Source organism: Solanum verrucosum, unplaced genomic scaffold, assembly GCF_900185275.1.
Source record: "Solanum verrucosum unplaced genomic scaffold, falcon-dt-bn FXZP01000255.1, whole genome shotgun sequence".
NCBI classification, from domain to species: Eukaryota; Viridiplantae; Streptophyta; class Magnoliopsida; order Solanales; family Solanaceae; genus Solanum; species Solanum verrucosum.
In genome coordinates, this window is record NW_026020006.1 from 2,292,184 (window position 1) to 2,312,377 (window position 20,194).

The 20,194-nt window shown below is 35.4% G+C and overlaps 5 protein-coding genes across 8 annotated transcripts in view; 3 read left to right on the forward strand and 2 right to left on the reverse strand.

Annotated features, from left to right (window-relative positions):
- Positions 1–110: 110 nt before the first annotated feature.
- LOC125819680 (protein OPI10 homolog) lies at positions 111–1,006 on the reverse strand. The gene is made up of 2 exons (XM_049499150.1): positions 874–1,006; positions 111–772 (listed from the first exon to the last, which is right to left on the reverse strand). The coding sequence occupies exons 1-2, from the start codon at positions 974–976 to the stop codon at positions 312–314; spliced, it is 564 nt and encodes a 187-aa protein (XP_049355107.1). The 5' UTR covers positions 977–1,006; the 3' UTR covers positions 111–311.
- Positions 1,007–5,716: 4,710 nt separating this feature from the next.
- LOC125819673 (calcium-dependent protein kinase SK5-like) lies at positions 5,717–11,653 on the forward strand. The gene is made up of 7 exons (XM_049499140.1): positions 5,717–6,430; positions 7,603–7,746; positions 7,865–8,017; positions 8,186–8,301; positions 9,956–10,123; positions 10,254–10,478; positions 11,269–11,653. Exons 1-7 carry the CDS (start codon positions 5,863–5,865, stop codon positions 11,404–11,406), a joined length of 1,512 nt encoding a protein of 503 aa, XP_049355097.1. The 5' UTR covers positions 5,717–5,862; the 3' UTR covers positions 11,407–11,653.
- Positions 5,863–8,473, forward strand: LOC125819470 (calcium-dependent protein kinase SK5-like). The gene is made up of 5 exons (XM_049498896.1): positions 5,863–6,430; positions 7,603–7,746; positions 7,865–8,017; positions 8,186–8,301; positions 8,378–8,473. Exons 1-5 carry the CDS (start codon positions 5,863–5,865, stop codon positions 8,471–8,473), a joined length of 1,077 nt encoding a protein of 358 aa, XP_049354853.1.
- A 1,675-nt stretch (positions 11,654–13,328) lies between the features above and the next one.
- On the reverse strand, positions 13,329–18,946 carry LOC125819671 (probable methyltransferase PMT26). Of its 2 annotated transcripts, none has more exons than XM_049499137.1 (9): positions 18,756–18,946; positions 16,883–17,967; positions 16,649–16,798; positions 15,721–15,991; positions 15,359–15,469; positions 15,095–15,269; positions 14,482–14,754; positions 13,873–14,067; positions 13,329–13,769 (listed from the first exon to the last, which is right to left on the reverse strand). In XM_049499137.1, exons 2-9 carry the CDS (start codon positions 17,918–17,920, stop codon positions 13,541–13,543), a joined length of 2,442 nt encoding a protein of 813 aa, XP_049355094.1. In that variant the 5' UTR covers positions 17,921–17,967; positions 18,756–18,946; the 3' UTR covers positions 13,329–13,540. The 2 variants fall into 2 exon arrangements, with proteins under 2 accessions (XP_049355094.1, XP_049355095.1); XM_049499138.1 differs by having other exon boundaries at positions 18,748–18,823.
- Positions 18,947–19,552: 606 nt separating this feature from the next.
- Positions 19,553–20,194, forward strand: part of LOC125819677 (ultraviolet-B receptor UVR8) — a 30,591-nt gene continuing 29,949 nt past the window's right edge. For all 3 annotated transcript variants that reach the window (XM_049499144.1, XM_049499145.1, XM_049499146.1), the window contains exon 1: positions 19,553–19,865. In XM_049499144.1, the coding sequence (XP_049355101.1) occupies positions 19,622–19,865 (244 nt within the window). In that variant the 5' untranslated portion in view covers positions 19,553–19,621. The remainder of the gene's footprint in view (positions 19,866–20,194) is intronic.

The following is a 20,194-nucleotide window of genomic DNA, read 5'->3' on the forward strand; positions in this document are numbered from 1 at the left end:
ACCAGAAATGGGGTTTTCCTAACTGGATATTCCTTTTCTTTCCTTTTGAACTCAAAGCTCTGAACATAATTAGCACAACAAAGACAAGAAGCTGATTTACACCCTTCTAATGGAACTGAAATGATAAGATTGTAATTCATTTCTAATAATCAAACATTAGACAACGGTTGTCGCCCAAAGTTTTAACCAAATACTGAACAATGGCGTACCACAATCCTACAACAATTAACTCATTATATTCTCATGACAATCCTCCAAAGAGAAAACAGAGGAAACTTCATACATGCAGATGTCCTTCCCAGCCATCCCAACTACAAAGCGAAGCCCTTCAAATATTCTGGATCTCGCTTTGCACGTTCCTGGAATTTCTTGAACCAGCGATCCAATATATCCATAGGCACCACCAGCTTACTGCCATCCACTCCACAAAATGACTGCATAAAATTGAATAAATTCTCGCCAACTTTCAGTGCCAACCTCTCAATTTTCTGCCCTGCAGCCACATCAAGGGAGGGAAGTGTTGCAAGATCCTCAACTGAAACACCTATCTTTGCAGAGATTGGAGTTGCATCAGCAGTGAGCTGCAGTTGCCCACCGGGCTCTGGCCAAGGAAGCGACAGCACAGCAGAGGGTCGAGTCAGTGTGACTGCACCACAAAAGAGGAAAGGTGAGCCAGGGGATTGGATATACACAGCGAGGGCCTTGTCTGGTGGCAGCGTGAAGTTGTTGAGGAGGAATATGCAGACTTCTCGAATCGAATCATATGCTTCCCCTGCACATGTAATGCAATTGTCAAGTGGAAAAGTACAAACAGTCTTGTCTGATCAGTGAAGAATGTTTAAATTATCTTTGGGTTTTGGTTATGGAACTCACCAACAAAGGTGTTCATGTCAAGGACCCAATGGGTGGGGTCTATTTGAGCAAAGGTGGAGATATCCATAGGGAAGCTTCGATTTGGGAACACTACTCCAAACATTGTTAATTACTTTTTTCTCTTGTGTTTTTCCTGAGGAAGAAGAAAGGAACCACAGTTAGAAAATAGATTTCCGTAGCATCTAACAATCAGACGTTTCAAATTGCTTCACACTCAAACACGATAAGAAGTTTGTATTTGCCACAGAACAGCCTAGATTGTAGTTTTAGGTAAATATTACAAAGTAGTTTGAAGTTGCTTACTTTGTGTTCAACACAAAAACACTGAGCAAAGTAATATCTGCCCAACCTTGAAATCATTTTTGCAAATGCACAATGAAATGAGCAAATCTCATATATTCTTGCAAAACAACCCCAAAAAAGAGTACTATCTGATACTGCTTGATGGCCCAAACTTACTTACAGAACTTAAATCAAAGAATGCCAGAAAGGAAAATCGGCCAGCAATCTCAGACCTATGACACTAAGCAATCAGAAAGCAAAATAAATCATGAAGGGTAACCAGTTGGATCACCAACTACATAACACTAAAAAGTCCCAAAGGTTGACATAATGCCTCCCTTTTCTTGTGTCCATAATCAGATTGCAAACAAAAGCTACAAGTTAGTATACAAATGCAGTTCAATTTACAGTCGTTAGTAGTAATATTGTTCCTTGTTCAGTTTTCAACTCCAAAAACATCAAAGTATGTCGAACTAAGACACAGAAGTTTAAAACCAAAAACATGCAAATAACACACAAAGAAATAAAAAGGGAACTCCTGAATCAGCATACAGCTTTGTGTTGACAAGCTGGATTCCAGGAAATTGCAAAAACCATGCAAACTATTCTGCCTACCGAGTAAAACTTCTGAAGAAAGTCAAGACCTTCAAGACAGACTTCAAGGAAAAAAGCTGGCTAGTGAACTGACCACATCTGGGTCAATTTGCGTGTATCTCAATAATTCCACCAGGTACTTGCTACAAGTACCGGGTAACTATGCCAGTTTATGCAGCTTGGAAGCAATAGCTTTACTCGTCCTGATCTCCAAGGTTTACACCCATGTTATATTCCACTTCTTCAAAATCCACATCCCCTTCTTCAAAATTCAGGTATAAACCTAGCTCTAGCACAAACATCCATAACTTGTACCACACTATCCTAGCTCCATGAGAAGTTCTTTATTAGAAAATTATCATAGAGCAGAACGACCATTCCCGAAGAAATCTCTTTCATAAAAATCGACTATAACTGTAAACAGGAAACAAAAATATACCAGCTAACAGTTTGTATAGCAACAACATGCAAGACGAGAAATCTAAAAGGCAGCTCTGAGGTTAGTTTCTACCTTGAACCGTTTTAGTCAATTCAAAAATGAGTTTAACTTGTAAACATTGATGAGGTAAAGATCAGTCACCCAAAAGATTTCTACAAAAATAAAGATGCTTTATAGGAATGATAATTAAACTCATTCTAGATATACCACCTTTATAATCTATGCAAGCTAAACTACCAAGTGAAACATTCCCTCTGTACCAGATAATGACGAAGCTTAATCAGCTAAAACCCACAAAATTTCCAACATATCCAAATACAACCACATGAGGTGATCAATTCGATCGGGCACTCGTAATCTATTTTCATTATTCAAATCTTTGACAACACAAAAAAAACATTGTTCAACTCTTTGACGGCATGAAAAAAAAAAAAACTCTGCCCTCGCTATTTTTTTTATAGAGCCAAAAAGATTTGTGCCAAAATCACATATGCCAAAAAGAATATAAGTCATTTGATGGTCAGAAGCAAATTGACAGTTAAGCAGACAGCCTGAGAGCTGAGTGATGACCTTGTTTGACATGCTTTTTTCCTTCCAAAGCGAAATAATCACTCATGAGCTAATTGCGCTCAATCTACATCCTACCTCACTCGATTAAGCTTTTCTTCTTATACACAGAAGGTTTTGCTCTCATATAGCGGGTTTTCCACTTCCTTCAGTTACATTAGGGCTGACACGAAGTTAAGATTCTTCTTTATCGCTAGTCGCTACCTTCCTGGAACTACCTCCTTACTTAGATCGTTTGTTCCCCAATTCAAACTCGGATCAGTTGGCAAGTGGATTGCCTGGGTATGGAACTCTAAACTATAAATGCGATCTAGAAAGAGCGAAATCTAGTCTTTTGTCATTATCCTTCACGGGTCTCAACAAACAGACTGAATCGAGTGCGAGAATCTTTCGTAAGAACAACTGAGAGTGACCGACCTGTAACCCGAAAGAAGTAGTTTTCTCTTAAGGCGGACTTGAAAGAAAAGTAGGCTTTAGCTTGAACAATGAAGTAAAAGGCTTGACTTTTAATGTTTTTCGGGCATACTTGAATGACTCGCTTTACTGAAAAAGGCGGCTGTATATAAAGATATTTATATATAAAGATATTTATACTTCTTTTCACATATGGAAATATGAAATTCATACTCATGTGACAAGTCAAGACCCTGAAAAAGCAACTAATGAAATACTACATTTAGAAGCTCATTTACTCTGTAATTTAGACAAAAATGGAATTGTGATGCTGGGATGTTGGGTAGTGATGGGTGATATTTTAGTAGGTAAATTAATAGCCCAGGCCATGAAAGAATCTTTGTACGCCCCCGGAAGATAGATTGTTAGGAGCTATACTTAGTATTTAGGTATCTACTTCAAAGAAACACCATAAAAGTAAAATCAACCAACTACAGCCTCATTCCCAAATCAATTATATGAATTGTCTGTATCTATTCATTTCTACTAAAAAAAGGTTCGACCTTTAAAACTTTTAAGGCAAATTCTTGATTAAATTATTCTGACACTAGCATACAACACCATAAAAGTAAATCAGTCAACTACAGCCTCAATTGTCTGTACCTATTCAGTTATACTAAAAAAGGTTTGATCTTTAAGACTTTTAAAGCAAATCCTTGATTAAATGATACTAACACTGACATACAGCACCATAAAAGTAAATCAATCAACTACAGGCTCAATCCCAATTCAGTTAAATGAATTGTCTGTACCTATTCAGTTCTACTAAAAAGAAGGTTTGATCTTTAAGACTTATAAGGCTTAATTCTTGACTAAATTAGGCACTTATTTCTAACAGTGACATACAACACCATAAAAGTAAATAGATAATAGCAATAAGAAAAAGGAGGATGTTGGGATAGTGTACCAAAAGCTGTGAATTAGTCCAGCGATGATAGCAACTCCAGAGTCTTGTAAATGGAGAGTTCTAAGCTATGAATGGCCGTATCCTTTTAGTTTCAAGATTAAAGGTAGGGTTTTTTTTTTAGAAAAAGGAGGAAGGAAAGATTGAAGACCAAAAAAGAAGGTGGAGATTACTAGTATTTGCATCGACCATTTTTAATTTATATGTTGGATGCAATATATTTCATCATGTGGAAGAAAGAATAGTACACATCTTGTAAAGTCTAGTAAGGTCTAGAACATTTGCACTCTACTTTGGCTCAAATTTGAGGGGTAACATTAAAGAGCAAATTTCATAAACCAAGCTATTATAAGTGCTAATTAATCAATGAAATGATTATGGCAATAAGTATATAGATTGTTTGAGGTTAATTTTAAATATATATGATTTGATTGATAACAGATCGGAGAGATAATTATATTTAATAATTTAACCTATTAGATATCTATTTTTTAATATATTAATGTGTGAGTCGATCAACAAGCTATCAGCTGATTTGATATCAGATTAGTAATTATCGAGATGTATTGGTTCAATCATTTTATGCTTCTTTCTTTTATTTTCATTCACCAATATGTTGATTTCACATCAAGCAAAACATTTTTTTTTTTTACTTTACTTAAGCAGATAATTCTATGATTGTAAATCATAATGGAAAATACATGAAAGTCTAAATTTTGAGGGTGCACGCACATAAGCATTTATTTTACAAATATATTGCTGGTAAAAATGTAATTATTATCATTTTTAATAGGTTAAATTTAGCATATAATTGAGTAATTAGTTTTCGCACTAATAAATTGTTAACTATAATTTTTTTATCCGTTAACCTAATTCTAATAAGTCGAGCCAATTTTGTGATAGATTTGTTGGTTATGGCTAAGTTTTGAACAACCCTGCTAATTGGTGTATCTAAGATATGTGCATCTTTAAAAGTGGTCTATTTTTAGTTGAGAAAATCACGCCTATAACAATCTTTGAAGATTTTACATATCCGAAAGCTAAAAAAAACAACACAAGAAATCTAAATTCTCTTTTATCAACTCTTCATCATGACAAAATATCAAATTCAAGTAATTATATTCCTGATTCACTTCATATGTGATTTCTAATTGACAGTATTAACAATGGTTTTTTGTATTAAAATTTTCACAATGTATCTATATTTCACAATTTCACTATTTCTAACTAGTACTATGTTTTTATATAGTATCAATTTCACTCAATGTATTTAATATCTATTTGAGGTATTCAATATCAATTTTATCTAGTACATATAATACTAATTTAATGTATAAAGTATCAATTACATAAAGTATATTTAAATACATATATCTAATATAAAAAATACATATATACCGAATGTCAAATATGCATTGATATATTCGTCAAATAAGCTAATATTTCGTGTATTTGCGAAATACATACCAAAAAGACGATTTTTTTTTTACATAAATATGCAATGTATCTGTTCGACATTTTAATTTTTTATGAGGGATATTAAAGTCATCAAAAAGAGAAATGAGAGTAGACTTGGTCATCTGAGTCACCAAGCATATTTCTGACCAAAGTGTCAGAAGTGCACACAGAAAAGGAGAGGGAATCTAGAGAGGTAAAATCTTGCCAAAGAGAAAAAAAAAGGTCTTGATAATTAGTAAAGTTTTCATTTTTAAGCTCTGAGAATCAAGATTCAGTTCAGAGGACCACATCTATGGATTCCTCAGATCCTGCCAAGACAAAAACATCATCTTTATCAACCCCATCTAAGCATTTTTGGGTTCTTCCTTACAAAACTCAAAGTCTTGAGAGTCTTTACACTCTAGGCAAAATATTGGGTCAAGGTCAGTTTGGAACTACCTATCTTTGTACTGAAATATCAACTTCTAATCTTTATGCTTGCAAGACTATACCAAAGAAGAAGCTCATCTGTAAGGAAGATTATGAAGATGTTTGGAGGGAGATTCAGATAATGCACCATCTATCTGAGCATCCAAATGTTGTTAGAATAAAGGGTACTTACGAAAATGCTTTATATGTACATATAGTTATGGAGCTTTGTGCTGGTGGGGAGCTTTTTGATAGGATTGTTGAAAAGGGGCAATATAGTGAAAAAGAAGCTGCTAAATTGATCAAAACAATTGTTGGGGTGGTGGAAGCTTGCCATTCATTGGGGGTTATGCATAGAGATCTAAAGCCTGAGAATTTCTTGTTTCTTAGTTCTCAAGAGGATGCTGCTCTCAAGGCCACTGATTTTGGCCTTTCTGTTTTCTATAAGCCAGGTACATTCCCCTTAGTCATCAACTAAGGGATTTTGGTTTGATCATCTTTTTTCTGATATTTATTTTCTTGATATTGTTCTCTATGTTGAGGAGTGGAAAGCATATCTTTTCTTTTAACTGCTTGATTGTTAGCATAATCCTTGATCATAGGAATTCATGATTTTCACAAACAAATCAGTTATCAAGTAAATGGTGATTCATGATGCCTTTAAGTTTGCAGCTAGACTGAGAAACTGTGATTCTTGTAATGCTCATGATGGAAAAATACTTCTTTTCTTAGGGACAGTTACTAAGGGGATTACCTACTTCTCTTATTCTTATGATAGCTGAGATGCTTCTCTAATTTGACCACTAAGGTTTTAGCTTATTACTAATATTATCTTTTTTTAAGAACAAACTTGAGTCTTTCTTTGTTAATGATTTGAATTATATGGAATTAATGACGGAAGAATAGGTATTCAGAAGTTGGTCAAGTCTTAATTTGTTATTTTAAATGGAGATTCCCACTTTTTATTTCTTCTCCTCAACTTTTGGATCTGCAGGATTTGCATAATTGCATTATAACAGTAGTTGTGTATGTACAGTTCTAGAAAGTACTTTACCGAAGCAAAATTGTTCGTATAAGTGTCCTTTTTTTTATTGCTTTATTACTAGTGTTCTGACTGAATAGTACATAGCTTACCAAGTTTGTGAATGCCAGACAATCTATTTAGAGAGTGTTCTCGAACATGAAAATGATAATTGTGTCTTAAATCTGATGATGACATTTGTAACTTCAATTTGTTTACTGGTCCTTCTAATCTTGGTATGAGTATCTCTTCAAATTGTCTCGTTCCATTTTCCTTTTGAATGTGATTGTTCCATTCAACTTGGCCTTGCTGAATGAAAAATTTACTTGATTAATTTCTACTGCTATATGTTTCTGGCGAGGTTCTGTTTTATTTCAGTCTCTAGCACTTAGCTTTTGCTTTCACTTGCTGATATGATGTTTTCAAATGTGAAAGCCCAGCAACCTTCCTGACATTATTCATTGCATCATATCTTTTTCTGGACAGTTGGTCAATCATTGTCCTACTGAGAATTGCTGATTTTTGTTCTACTTACTTTAGGAGTACTTGACCTTTTATGCTAAAGTAAACAGTTCTGTTCCTTGATGTTTTTATTGTTATCAGGTGAAACATTTTCTGATGTTGTGGGAAGTCCTTATTATGTTGCCCCAGAGGTTTTATGCAAGCATTATGGACCTGAATCAGATGTATGGAGTGCAGGTGTTATCTTGTACATATTACTTAGTGGTGTTCCACCTTTTTGGGCAGGTACTGTAATTGCCAGGTTTATATTTCTATGGGTGTTGAGGTGGAAATAAAGTGTGTTATAAAGTTCGTCTTTTATGCTCATATTATATTATAATTCTTATTGTTTTCCTGATTCCAGAAACTGATATGGGAATATTTCGTCAGATACTGCGAGGCAAACTAGATTTAGAATCCGAACCTTGGCCTGGAATTTCAGATAGTGCAAAGGATTTGATACGCAAAATTCTTGATAGGAATCCAAAGAGGAGGTTAACTGCCCATGAAGTTTTGTGTAAGTCCTTCTAGTTGTGAAAACTGGGACTTATTTGACTCTGGAAAATGATGTTACCCTCTTAGTGTCATTCTTCAAGAAGTTGCATATTTCAAAAACATGTCCATGAACATGTTGAAACAAAGGGCTTTTACAATGAGCTTACATTTTTTGTTTCCTGTGACTCAGGCCATCCGTGGATCGTGGATGACTCAATGACCCCTGATAAACCTCTTGATTCTGCAGTTCTTTCACGCCTCAAGCAATTCTCAGCAATGAACAAACTAAAGAAAATGGCTTTGCGTGTAAGCTCTTGAAAAGTTTGTTATCCGCTTACAAGTGTCTGTACTCTCCTTGCCTAGACCAACTTTTACCATACAGTTTTATAGTGTTCCAAGAACTTCAGTTGTAAAGAAACTGAAATTGGATCTAGATGCTGTTTTAAAAGAAACAGGAAAATGCAAAAAAGTAGTATAGAAGTGTAGAAATATGGGTAGAATTGAAAATTATTTGGGGGATGGGGAGTATGGAAGAAGTATGCCACATCCTAGAAGCTGTTAATGCAGATCATATTCATATAACATCTATATCCATGTATATCGTCATTTCTAATTAAGGAATGCAAGTAAATGAACAATAACTACTACCATGCTACAATGATACACTAGTTGGGTTCTTTATTTGAATCCTTTATATACATTCCACTCTCTGAATTGTTCCACTTTTATAGGATGTCCCCAAAGGACTTATATACATTCCACTCTCTATATCGTTCCACTTTTGTCGGATGTCCCCAAAGGGATTATATACATCCCACTCTAGTTGAGTTCATCATATTCCATTACTAAATAAGGTCCTTTAAGACAAACCAGTGATAGTAGTATTATCTGTACCTCACAGTACGGACATACAAATCTCTAGGTTTATCTTGGGTTCCTACATTGTTTTTATCAAGTTGTGTCTTTCCTGAATATAGATACCAAATTGCGAGATCATAAACTAGTTACCACTATAGTTGTCCCTTCCCTTAGTGTACATAGTTGGTTTTTGTGCTTATTCAATCTTCTTCTCCTTTTTTCCTTGATAATTGCCTTTCCCGTTATTCTAATTTTCTTATTTGTTGAACCATACCTCCGTGAGAGAACATGTACTCTGTTAGTCTGTATCTTATATATATTCTTGCAGTATCACAAAATGTATGTCAATTTGGTCCTACTTTACCAAAGGAGAGAAAGGAATGGGAAAAGCTAAAATGGGAAAGGAGCAAACAGTTTATCCTCTTGCAGTTTTACCAGAAATGTCTGAATTTTTAACAGATGCTGCAATCACACCATTTAGTTATATTCTTTTTGCTGGGTTTTTTTCGGTGTGTCCTGCTTGTGGCGATTTATACTCGGAGTCTTGGCAAATATCATTTTTTTCTTGTTATAGAGTGTATATAGACTTAATCCTAGTAATATACATAGCTATATATAGGCAGCAGATTTATAGGGATCACTGCAGATCTGTAGGAATCACTCTTTATTTCTTTCCTTAGTTAGCACCTTATGTATTGTATTTATTCACTGTTCACCTACTGGAATAAGATAAGAACTTCCATTCAATTACATTTCTTAAGAAAGGGAATATGTGTAGAAACTTAAATACTGCTGAAAGTATCTTATCTCACTTTCAGCTAATGTGTTGCCGATGACTTTTGAAGTGAAAATCCGTTATACAATAACCAAATATAATTTGAACTCAATGAGCTGTCCTAATTTTTGCGAACATTGTTGTTGAATGGGCCAACAGATTTTTCTTTCTGGGTGGAAATTATAATTATGATTGGGGTGCTTCTCATTGCTATTTAACTGATATATATTTTGAGAAGTCCAATCACTATCATTCTAATTCAATGTTCAATGTATTATTGAGTTATATATTTGATTCTTGTTTTACTCATTCTCTTATTACTTGTAGGTGATTGCCGAGAGGCTATCAGAAGAGGAGATTGGTGGCCTCAAGGAGCTATTCAAAATGTTAGACACGGACAATAGTGGAACAATAACCTTTGAGGAACTAAAAGAGGGTTTGAGGCGAGTAGGTTCGGAACTAATGGAGTCTGAGATCAAGGATCTTATGGATGCGGTAAGAATTATCCTCATTGTGTTTTTGTGTGATATGCCCACCTTGTCTTTCTTCCACTCACTTGTGCTTATGTGTGTTATAACTTTCCGCTCATTTAACCACATAGATCCAACCATGTTTTATTTAACAGGCAGACATTGACAACAGTGGAACAATAGACTATGGGGAGTTTATTGCCGCTACTGTTCATTTGAACAAATTGGAAAGAGAAGAGAATCTATTATCAGCCTTCTCTTTCTTTGACAAAGATGGTAGTGGCTACATAACTATCGAGGAACTTCAGCAAGCCTGCAAGGAATTTGGTCTAAGTGAGCTCAATCTTGATGAAATAATTAAAGATATTGATCAAGATAATGTAAGTTCTATTCTCTTATGTTTTTTATATCATGCACATATATAAGAAGTAAGGGTTGATTAAGTTACATAATGTCTGCCAATTTATTAAAAGACATTCAATGGGGTTTATGAAGATTTTGCGCGGCTTTATCGATTGTCTTGAGGGTCGGATGCTCTAAACCTTTCACATGATATAAAGTCAACCTTTTGCAAGCTTATTTGCACACCCATAAATACACCAAAAGTCTGCTGGGGAACCCCAGATCCACTCGGATGGGTGTTTAGTTATGTAGTGTCCAACATCCAAGAGTGTTTATAAAGGTGTCGATTTGCTTCATCGCAGTATATGCTGAAAAAGGTTGTCAATGGTCAAAGTAAGTGATGCCTAGTACTATTACAAACGCTCTCCCATTGCAAAAAGGAAGGAGAAAAATCTGTACTATTACAAACACCTTCCCATGCCTAGTCTCATCTTGTGCTGACTGTACCAATGCTGAAGATGAGTTTACTGATTTACACTGTATTTAGTAACAGAAGAATCTGCCATGTACCATTCCAGGGAATGGTCTTTGCGTTGGTTTTTATGTTCAGCTAGATAGGCTGTAGTTCTCTCTCTCTTGTAAAAGGTTTAATTTTTTGTTTGAATTCCTATCAGCTCAACTGGTTAACTTAGATGTTTAATGATTAGATGAGTTCAGTTCATTTCTCAATTTCCAACTCAATTTGTGTGCAACTTGTCCTTCCGTCTTCTGTTAATTCTTAGTGTCTGTTCCTGTGTTTTCCCCACTAAAAGAGCTTACAAATTGCAGGATGGACAGATAGACTATGGGGAGTTTTCTGCAATGATGAGGAAAGGCACCGGCGGAGGCGTTGGGAGGAGGACCATAAGAAACACTTTGAATTTAGGAGAAGCACTTGGACTCGTACAGAGTGAAGAAAACGTATGACCAACAAACACGATGTTTCTAATTTCTTTTTGCCATGAAGGTCCAATTATATGACATTTACTGCTACAAGGCTTGGGTTTTGAACTTGATCCCTTCCCTTGCTTTATTGATGGCTGTTTTTTTACCTTTATTTGTCCAAGCTTAGAACAATTTTCTTCTAAATCTGCTTCATTTCCTTCTAGATGTTAGCCTTTGTGCTGATTTTAATTTTTGGATCGTTCAAGTCTCATTGGAAGGTGATTTTTAAATATCTGAATACTGTGGAACCTATACTGCTATAGAAATTCACGCCTCAAGAAAAGAGTATCAGTCTCAAACATATTATCCGTTTCTTCCTCAACTCAACAATGACAGCAGTGATTGCCTTCCCAACACGTAATACTTTGGCTTCAAGTTCGTTGTCCTCCTGATTATATAAGATAGACAATGATTGAATGAGGATATTGCATTGTATTCTCCTCTTGAAAATTAGAGAATATTGACTCACACCATACAGAAAAATGTTAAACTGGCCATTGATGAAGTCCATGCTATGATACCAACTTGCTTGTATGTTTTTTCCCTGATCAGATCTTAAATTTCAAAATCAATGCTGTGCATGTTTTCGTCTTATAGAAGCAAAAACTAGAACACACTTATTGCTTATGTTTGTGGCATTGCTAATTAAGGCCAGAACATGTACACATATTGCTCAAGACTTGAAAGTGACCTTCAAAAGCATTCAGATTGATTAAGTTATTGCTCATAACACTCTGCTAACTATACTTAATGTAGTTCAAGAAGCTATATATGGAAATAAAACTGTATGTATACCAAAGATCTCCACATGAAATGAGGGCCATACATCCCATCAGATGATATATTATTCAACACTATAATGCTGTCTTAAAGTTTATCCTTCATTCATTGTGAAATTGAGATAATCATACTCATTTCCCCATAAATTAAGCTCTCTTTTATTATGGAAACAGATAATACATCCCCTAGTATGTACATTTCTGAGATAAAATAGGACCCAGTCACTAGTAGAGTACTTGAACAGAAGAGCCAAATTCACAACCACACACACACACATATAGGCCAACTTCTCTTACTTGATGCCAGCTATCCAAATTAAGCAGTGTAGGACATGTTGAGAATCGATGTAGGATACTTAATCTTACCTTGAAGATGGTAGTCCAATTGTTGTTGATCCATACTTGAAATATATCTATATATGTCGTCCTCTTCAGGTCTCTTCTTCCAGCTCCCGCTACATCTATCTGCTACCCTCTCACCTTGATCTCTTTGGAATTCATGAATGAAAATGCATTCTTTATATCTATATATATATCTTGAAAGAGTTCTCGTGTATTGCTTCCACATTCAAAATAGCTAGGTTCTTTTGGGATGTCAGGCAAGATGATTTGTACATATAATATCCTGTTATTGCAAACACTAGCAAAGTCCATTCCTTCATTGCTGCTCCTCTTCCTCAGACATTAACTAATCCATTTTGAAGCTTGTTTTGAAGTATAAGTCGTTTATACCATCCACTTGATGGGTATTTTAAGAGTAATCTTCATAAAATCCATTTACAAAACACTTAAAATAAAGATATGGATGTCTCTGTGTGCAAAGTTGGTGCTGTAATGACAAGTTTCGACGGTTATCAACTCAACCTCAGGTAATGAAGTTCAAAAACTGTGTATCAAATGTATATGTGCTGTAAAATGCACAGTATTGCTATGTTTTGTAATTATTTGAAAGAGTACACACTGGAAAGTGCAATTTTGAAGCCTAATTAAGCAAACATTCCTCAACGAAACAAAGTATAGGGAGTATTGGCCTGTTGCCCAATTCAATCTGAAAACGAATTTGTTTGTGGTGCTTTTGAGATTTACCATCGTTCTAAACCAGGGCATCTACACTTGCAAGAATGCTCACCTCCTCCATATTACAAAATACAAAACCTCAAGGCATTTACTATCCACAAATATATAATGATGATACTACTAATTTGCTAAGGCAATGGTACGCGATAGCCTGACAAGAATAAAGTTACACAGGAATTTAATCAGAAAACTATCTAGTCACCGTGGCATGAAAGCCTCTTCGAACGGAACACAACCAGCATCCTTCACATGCACGGCAGCTAAGCAATGGCATAAATTAGTGTCTCGACGTCCTTTGGTCGCCACATTGTTTTCTGGCAATACAACAACCCCTCCTTGTCCTTGGAATAGGTCATATTGATTTCATATTGCATAGACTTGAGCATACTTTCTAATTCGGTTATAGTCTCCTCTTTGTCACGCACAATGAGCTTCCCTCCTGGTCTCAAAATGCGGTCAACTTCAGCAACTATTGCCGGTAAACCACACCTACGAGTTTTAAGAACCAAAGCACTATCAGAGCACATACATAGAGAAACAGAAAATGAATGGTGCTGATTTAAGTCAGTAATTTTAAAGGTAAAATGTTTACTTTGTTTTAATCTTGGAGAAGAGATGGTCTGCATGGACAAGATCATACGATCTGGGGTAAGTGCTGAAGGATTCACACCAGTCATGATAAATTCCAAAAAGACCCCTTTCATAAATAATTGGTAGTGTATCTGGAGCGTCTACTGAGACAACGTTCATAACCCACACATTCAAGTCTCTTAAAGCAGCTGCAAATCTGCAAGGGGACAGAAGTATAACATCACAAGCCATTGAAGACGATGAAAGATGCTATAGAAATAGTCACAATTGATGTAATCATTCCTGAGATGGCACCAACCACGTACAATATTCTAACCAATGTGCAGAGCATTCCAATTAACACAGCATTAAAGATGATAATATCTCATGACAATTGCTGCTTTTGCAATGAAAACGGTGTTTGTTTAAAAAAATATGGTGTTTGATTGTTTTTAAAAAAAAGTTCAACACTTGATGAAAACATATGCCACCTGTCTGCTAGTCCATTAAAATCATAAAATCTAGGTCAGCAACAAGCTTCAACCAAAACTTCTTTGCTAGATATATTAGGCAGAGAGATGGATAGAAGATCTATAGATAGGAAACAAGTAATGTAGCACTCGGTACTTACCCTCCATAGATAGCACGCATATCCATAACATTCCGCACAGTAGACCAATTTATCCCCATTCCATTAAGATATGAATTTGTCACCACATGTTTCCAGTGTTCATAATCTGCAGTAAAATCTTCCGGAGCTGGTTTCCCATATACTCCAACCTGGGAACTCAATAACCAGTAAGGTGATTTCGATAACCTGGCTGGCCATGGTTCTGGCCATTGAGATCCACGTTCCGATGTGGCAACAGGAGCTTTATGCATGCAAGCTTGTAAAGGCACATTCCTGAAGAAAGCATCCATTCATTAGATCATGTTAAGCATAGATGCAATCTCACTGCAACTATTTTGATAAGGTAAAACTTTATATAAGTATCACTATCAGCATCAAGAGTATGCTATACATCAAAAGGAGTTCTTACAGGTTCTGTAGAGAACTAATTAAGTCAAAAATCTCACTACAATTCTCAATACAAAAACAATTCCCACAGATAAGATGGAAAATAGTTTCCTGCATTTGTACCCGATAAATAATATTTGTTCTAGACAGCCTTGCAATCCAGTATCCAACCAAATAATTGATATTAATACTAAAAATGAAGTTCCCATCACTCTAAGAATAATACCAGGCTGCATTTGGATCATCAGATCCTTGACAAATCGGGGGAGCGTCTTTTGATCTTTGTTCATAGCACTCATTGGAAGTAGGCTTGCGATATACAGCAACCCCTACTCCATTGACTCTATCTTTGGTTTTTGAAACAAGTTCCCAGCACATTGCATTTGTCAACTTCTGCATGGCTGTCAAAATGCCAAAAACAGACAGTCATTCAGCAAGACCAGTTAACCAAGTTATGGAAGAGTCAACTGAATAAGTTAAAGCAAAGTACCTTCCCAGATCTCAACATCTTCGGGAAGCTTTTGGTAGACAGGAGTAGCAGACCACACAAAAAGTCCACCAGGTCGAAGTACACGATTGAGCTCCAGGAGAAGTTTCCCCCCTACAGTTTGTTGGATCAAATAAGTTTAATTTAAATCAAGTTACACAATTTCATCAGTTGTAAGACGAAATAATAGAGATGAACTGATTGCGGATATAGAAATATTTTTGGCGCTGGAAGTCCACACACCGAGAACTACCTATGTTCTTCTCAAAGGTTGCCTACTGAATAGAAGAACTTCACACTTAACCCCTTCACTACTTTGAGCAATGAAAAGGCATCAGGAATGAGTAGAATGCAAAATCAAATACCTTCAATATGCCAGGGCACTCTACAACGTGCACAATGAACAACGTCAAAGACTCGACTAGGAAAGGGAAGCCTCTTTGTACCCATAACAGCAGATATAGCAGGAATACCCCTCTCAAGAGCAAACTGAACCTGAGCTTCATGTTCATCTTTAGGAGCTAAAGACATGGCCAAAACATCTCTTTCGAAAAGATAACCCCCAAAGCTTGCAACCCCACATCCAACATCTAATATAACCCGAGTTTGCTTTCCCCAGGCAATTTCTGGAAAAGACTGCAAAAAGAATGTAAAAGTGGTGTGAAAATAGCATAGCTTGATCATTTGATGGATACAAGACAATTCTTTGCAAGAACCAAATACACATGATATTTTTTACAATGTGGGAAAATATCCTACTAAAGACCTTATCATAATATTTTTGATATTTGACAATGTGGGACAATACCTAATTAGGAAATTACCATTCTAACATTCTCACTCTCACTCCTAACTAAAACTCAACATTCTAACAGCTCAAGTATCAAAATGCCATGCAAGAATATTAAAGACCTTAATAGATTTGTTGATACACCAAAATTGTTTATGGGATCTGTGTGCAGAATTATTATTCCCGGGTTCTGGTAACAATTCTTAATACATCAGTTCCTTCTCTCTCTCTCTCTCTTTTTTCTGGAATCAAGTAGTCAGTTCTATTATATACAAGAACCTGTCGCTTCGGAATCTAAGACACCACGTTATAGTTAAGGGAAGTAGAAAGAGGCAAGACAGTATATAAAGAATAGACATTGAACAATCTACTAAAGAGAACAAGGTTGCACAAACCAGAAACAACTGCAAGAACTGATATAGTATAATGTATGTTCCTCTAATGATTTGAAGAGGAACAAACACACACGCAAATAAAGAGCAAAGATAAATACAAGTGCTAACCTGCTGTATGAAATCAATATAGTGCAGAGCGCCATGTTTGAACTGGGTTCCCCCACCAGGGAAGGTAAGGTATTCACCACTAACTTTTACCCAATTTTGATGTCCTTTAATTTCTGCAAGCTTTGTATGGGGAACATTGTGGTACCATATCTGCAGAAGGTAATACTGTTAGCTTCAAGAAAAAGGAAATATGATATAATCACTTCAAACAGCATTCCAGAAATAACATATCACCTTTTCCCTACTCGTAGGCCACTCAACTGAACGTTGATATCCTTCAGGAAGTGGAACAAGACAAGTGGGAGGATTATCTGGGCAGTGTCTCTCTCGGTGTTCATAATGTTTTGTACTTCTGAGGTTCCTAATTGCTTCCAAATTATCAAGGCAAGGGATATAGTCTGGCCCAGCAGTGGAATTGCAGAGTTTCCAAATGTAACTATTTTCTTTATCTGACCCCGAAGACTTCTGCATTTCCTTTTCATTCTTTGATTCTGACGCCTGAGTTAAAAATGCCCCATTTTGAGTTGTGGTTTCATTCAAAAGGTCTGACTGAGTCCCCGAACTAAATACGGCACTTGAAGACTGGTCCTTCTTCTCACCATCAGCCTTCTCATCAGAACCTTGGCCTACCTCCTGATCCTTTTTATCATTCAGTTCAACTGAGTTTTCTACTGATTTTTTCTCATCAGAACCTTCTTTGATCTCTTCTCCAACAGATTTATTTTCATTTTTCTCCCCAGCCTCAGAATCCTTATCATCTACTTTGTTTGGCCCATCTTCCTTTTTGTCATCTGAATCATCTGTTGCTTTCTCGGATTGAGTTTCTGACTCAGATTCTCCAGCATCCTCTTTCTGTTCTGTGGATTTCTCTTCCTGTTTCACTTCTGAAGTTGATTCTGTCTGTTGTGGATTAGAATGATTTTCTTCTTGACTAACTAAGGCATCCCCTTTTGTTGCATCCTCAGGTAAATCACCCAGGGTATCCTCAAATTGTTTCGATTTTCCCTCATCAGTTGGATTACCATCATCACCAGCTTTGTTGTTACTCTCATTGCCACCATTGTAACTCTCTTTACCTTCGGTTACCTGTGTTGACAGGTCATTCTTTTTCCCCTGTGAGGACAAATCTAGATTTTGGTCTGGAACAACAGATGATGACGTCATCATCCATACCCCAACTAAACATAGAGCTACAAATACCACTATAGTTACGGTGGAGCAATAATTTGATGACTTCCTGCCATCTACTCTAGAGTACTTTCCTAATGCCATTTTTTCTCGTAAATTCTATCAGTCCTTCACAATTTTCCTCTATCCACCTGAGGTACAAATAAGAATAATAAGAGTAAAATCTTTGAATCACTCTCATGCATTTCTGGCAACTTATCATGTTAGTAAACCAATTGTCATATTGAATTTTGTGTCCACTTAAAGTTTAAGTAGTGGAGGTTGAATATTGATACTCAAATTCAAATCTATGACCCATCTGTTTCAATTTGTTTGTGTTACCCTCCTTTTTGATCTATTTCAAAAAGAATGTCTTTTTCCTTTTTTTGGCATCTTTTTAATTTTAATGGCATATTTAAGACCACAAGGATCGAAAGTATCCTTTATTTTCTAAAACTCCGTGCCAAAGTCAAAACCAAACAATTGAAGTAATAGAATTACTATGTAAAGACATAAACATTGAACTCTAAATTGTTATTAATTATCTCTTGCTTTCAATCAGAGTAGTAGAGTACTGATAACACCAATAGATCTTAAATATCAATTCTTAAATGCAGAGGGAAGTTGAGAGATCTGAGATGAAACTGACAAGTTTACCATCTATATACCTCTAATCAAAAGAGTTGCTACAGAATTATACTAATTAATAATAACAATCGATGCAAAGCAACAATCTTGTGATTCAAATTCAATCCCTGAGCAAATCTACGGAAAATGTATAAACCCAATTCGAGAATACAAACAGAAGTGCGCTGACCCATCTCAAATAATTGCACAAGTAACAGAAAAAAGAATCAGATCTGTCTGTATAGACCAAGATCAGGAAAATTTGAAAACGTACGTACACAAAAAAAGTGAAAAAGAAGTAATACCCATGTACCTTTTAGCAGCTCTAAGAACAGATCTGAGAAAAAAGGGGAGCAGCTGTTAGAAGTGAACCATGTGAATGAATTGTAGATACACACACAGGAAGTGAAAGGGAAATGGGGATATGAATATATAGGAGTGAGAACAAGAGAAAGTCTCTCTTTAGTAGAGTAGGAGTGCTATAGCAGTAAAGGAAGAGTCCAGCATCTTCACCAATACTTTATTACTAATAATAATTTTATCTTTATTATTAAGATTTTGCAAATTTTAAAAAATGAATTTTATTATTATAGCTTCTAACAATAATTTATTTAAACCTTTGTTTTTAGAATAATTTTTTTTATATATTTATTTAATTGACACATACAAAACTCATACAATTAACTAATTTTAATAATAAAAGTGCCTATTCTTTTTCATAATTTAACTCTCACAAATATTTATTGAAAAAATTAGTCAAAATTTATTTTAGGTCTTTTTTAATGCTTTGTACTTAATAATATAACATTTTTTTTAATACATTTATCATTAATTAACGCAAAATATACATAAAAAGCACATACACTTAACTAATTTTAATATAAAAATGCATTGATAATTATTATTTTTTCGTAACTAAACCTCACAAATATTTTTTGAAAAAATTAGTCAAATGCAATTTGCCTATTAGAAAACACTATTCAAAATATATATTTTTTTCTTTTCCGAATCACTTATTTTATTTTAATTTAATAGAAAGAAAAAATAACTCAGAAGAAAAAGAAAGAAAGAAACAAGGGAAGTTGGTAAAAGGTTTGAACATTGGAGTAGACGTTGGAACAGTTTAAGCCATAAACTAGTTATTGATTGAAGTTGAACATCTTCCTTCAATCGACAAAGATGATAGTAGGAAGAGCAGTTACAAAGAGATCATTGTGGTTTGTAAGGTGGATTTCAGTTTCCAGTGTTGAATTGAATGGGAAGCAGCGATTCGCAGCCCTTTGGGGGAACGGTGATCATGGCAGGCTAGGGCATGGAAGTCTTGAGTCGCAATGGAGACCTAATGTTCTGCCTTCTTCTGCTTTTGATAATCAAAACCTCCGTGAAATTGCATGTGGCGGAGCTCATTCTCTCTTTCTCACAGGTTCTAACAATATTCTTTACACACTATCTTGCTACAATATTGAAATACTTAGGATTATTTTTTGTTTCACTAGTGTGGATGATTCATACAACATATAGTTTGTGGGCTTGGCTCACTTATCTTTAGTAAAATAAACCAGAAAGTAAAAAACTTAAACTTTAAACTAAGGCTAATACTTTTGCATTTTTTTTTCAAGATGAGTAATGCATTACAAATGGGTTTACTTATGGAACTAATGCTTGGAAGTAAAATGTAGTATGAGTGGTGGAGTGGACTGTATACCTTTTCCAAGTGCAACCAGTGTACTAGGAGGAAATAAGTGTAGTAGA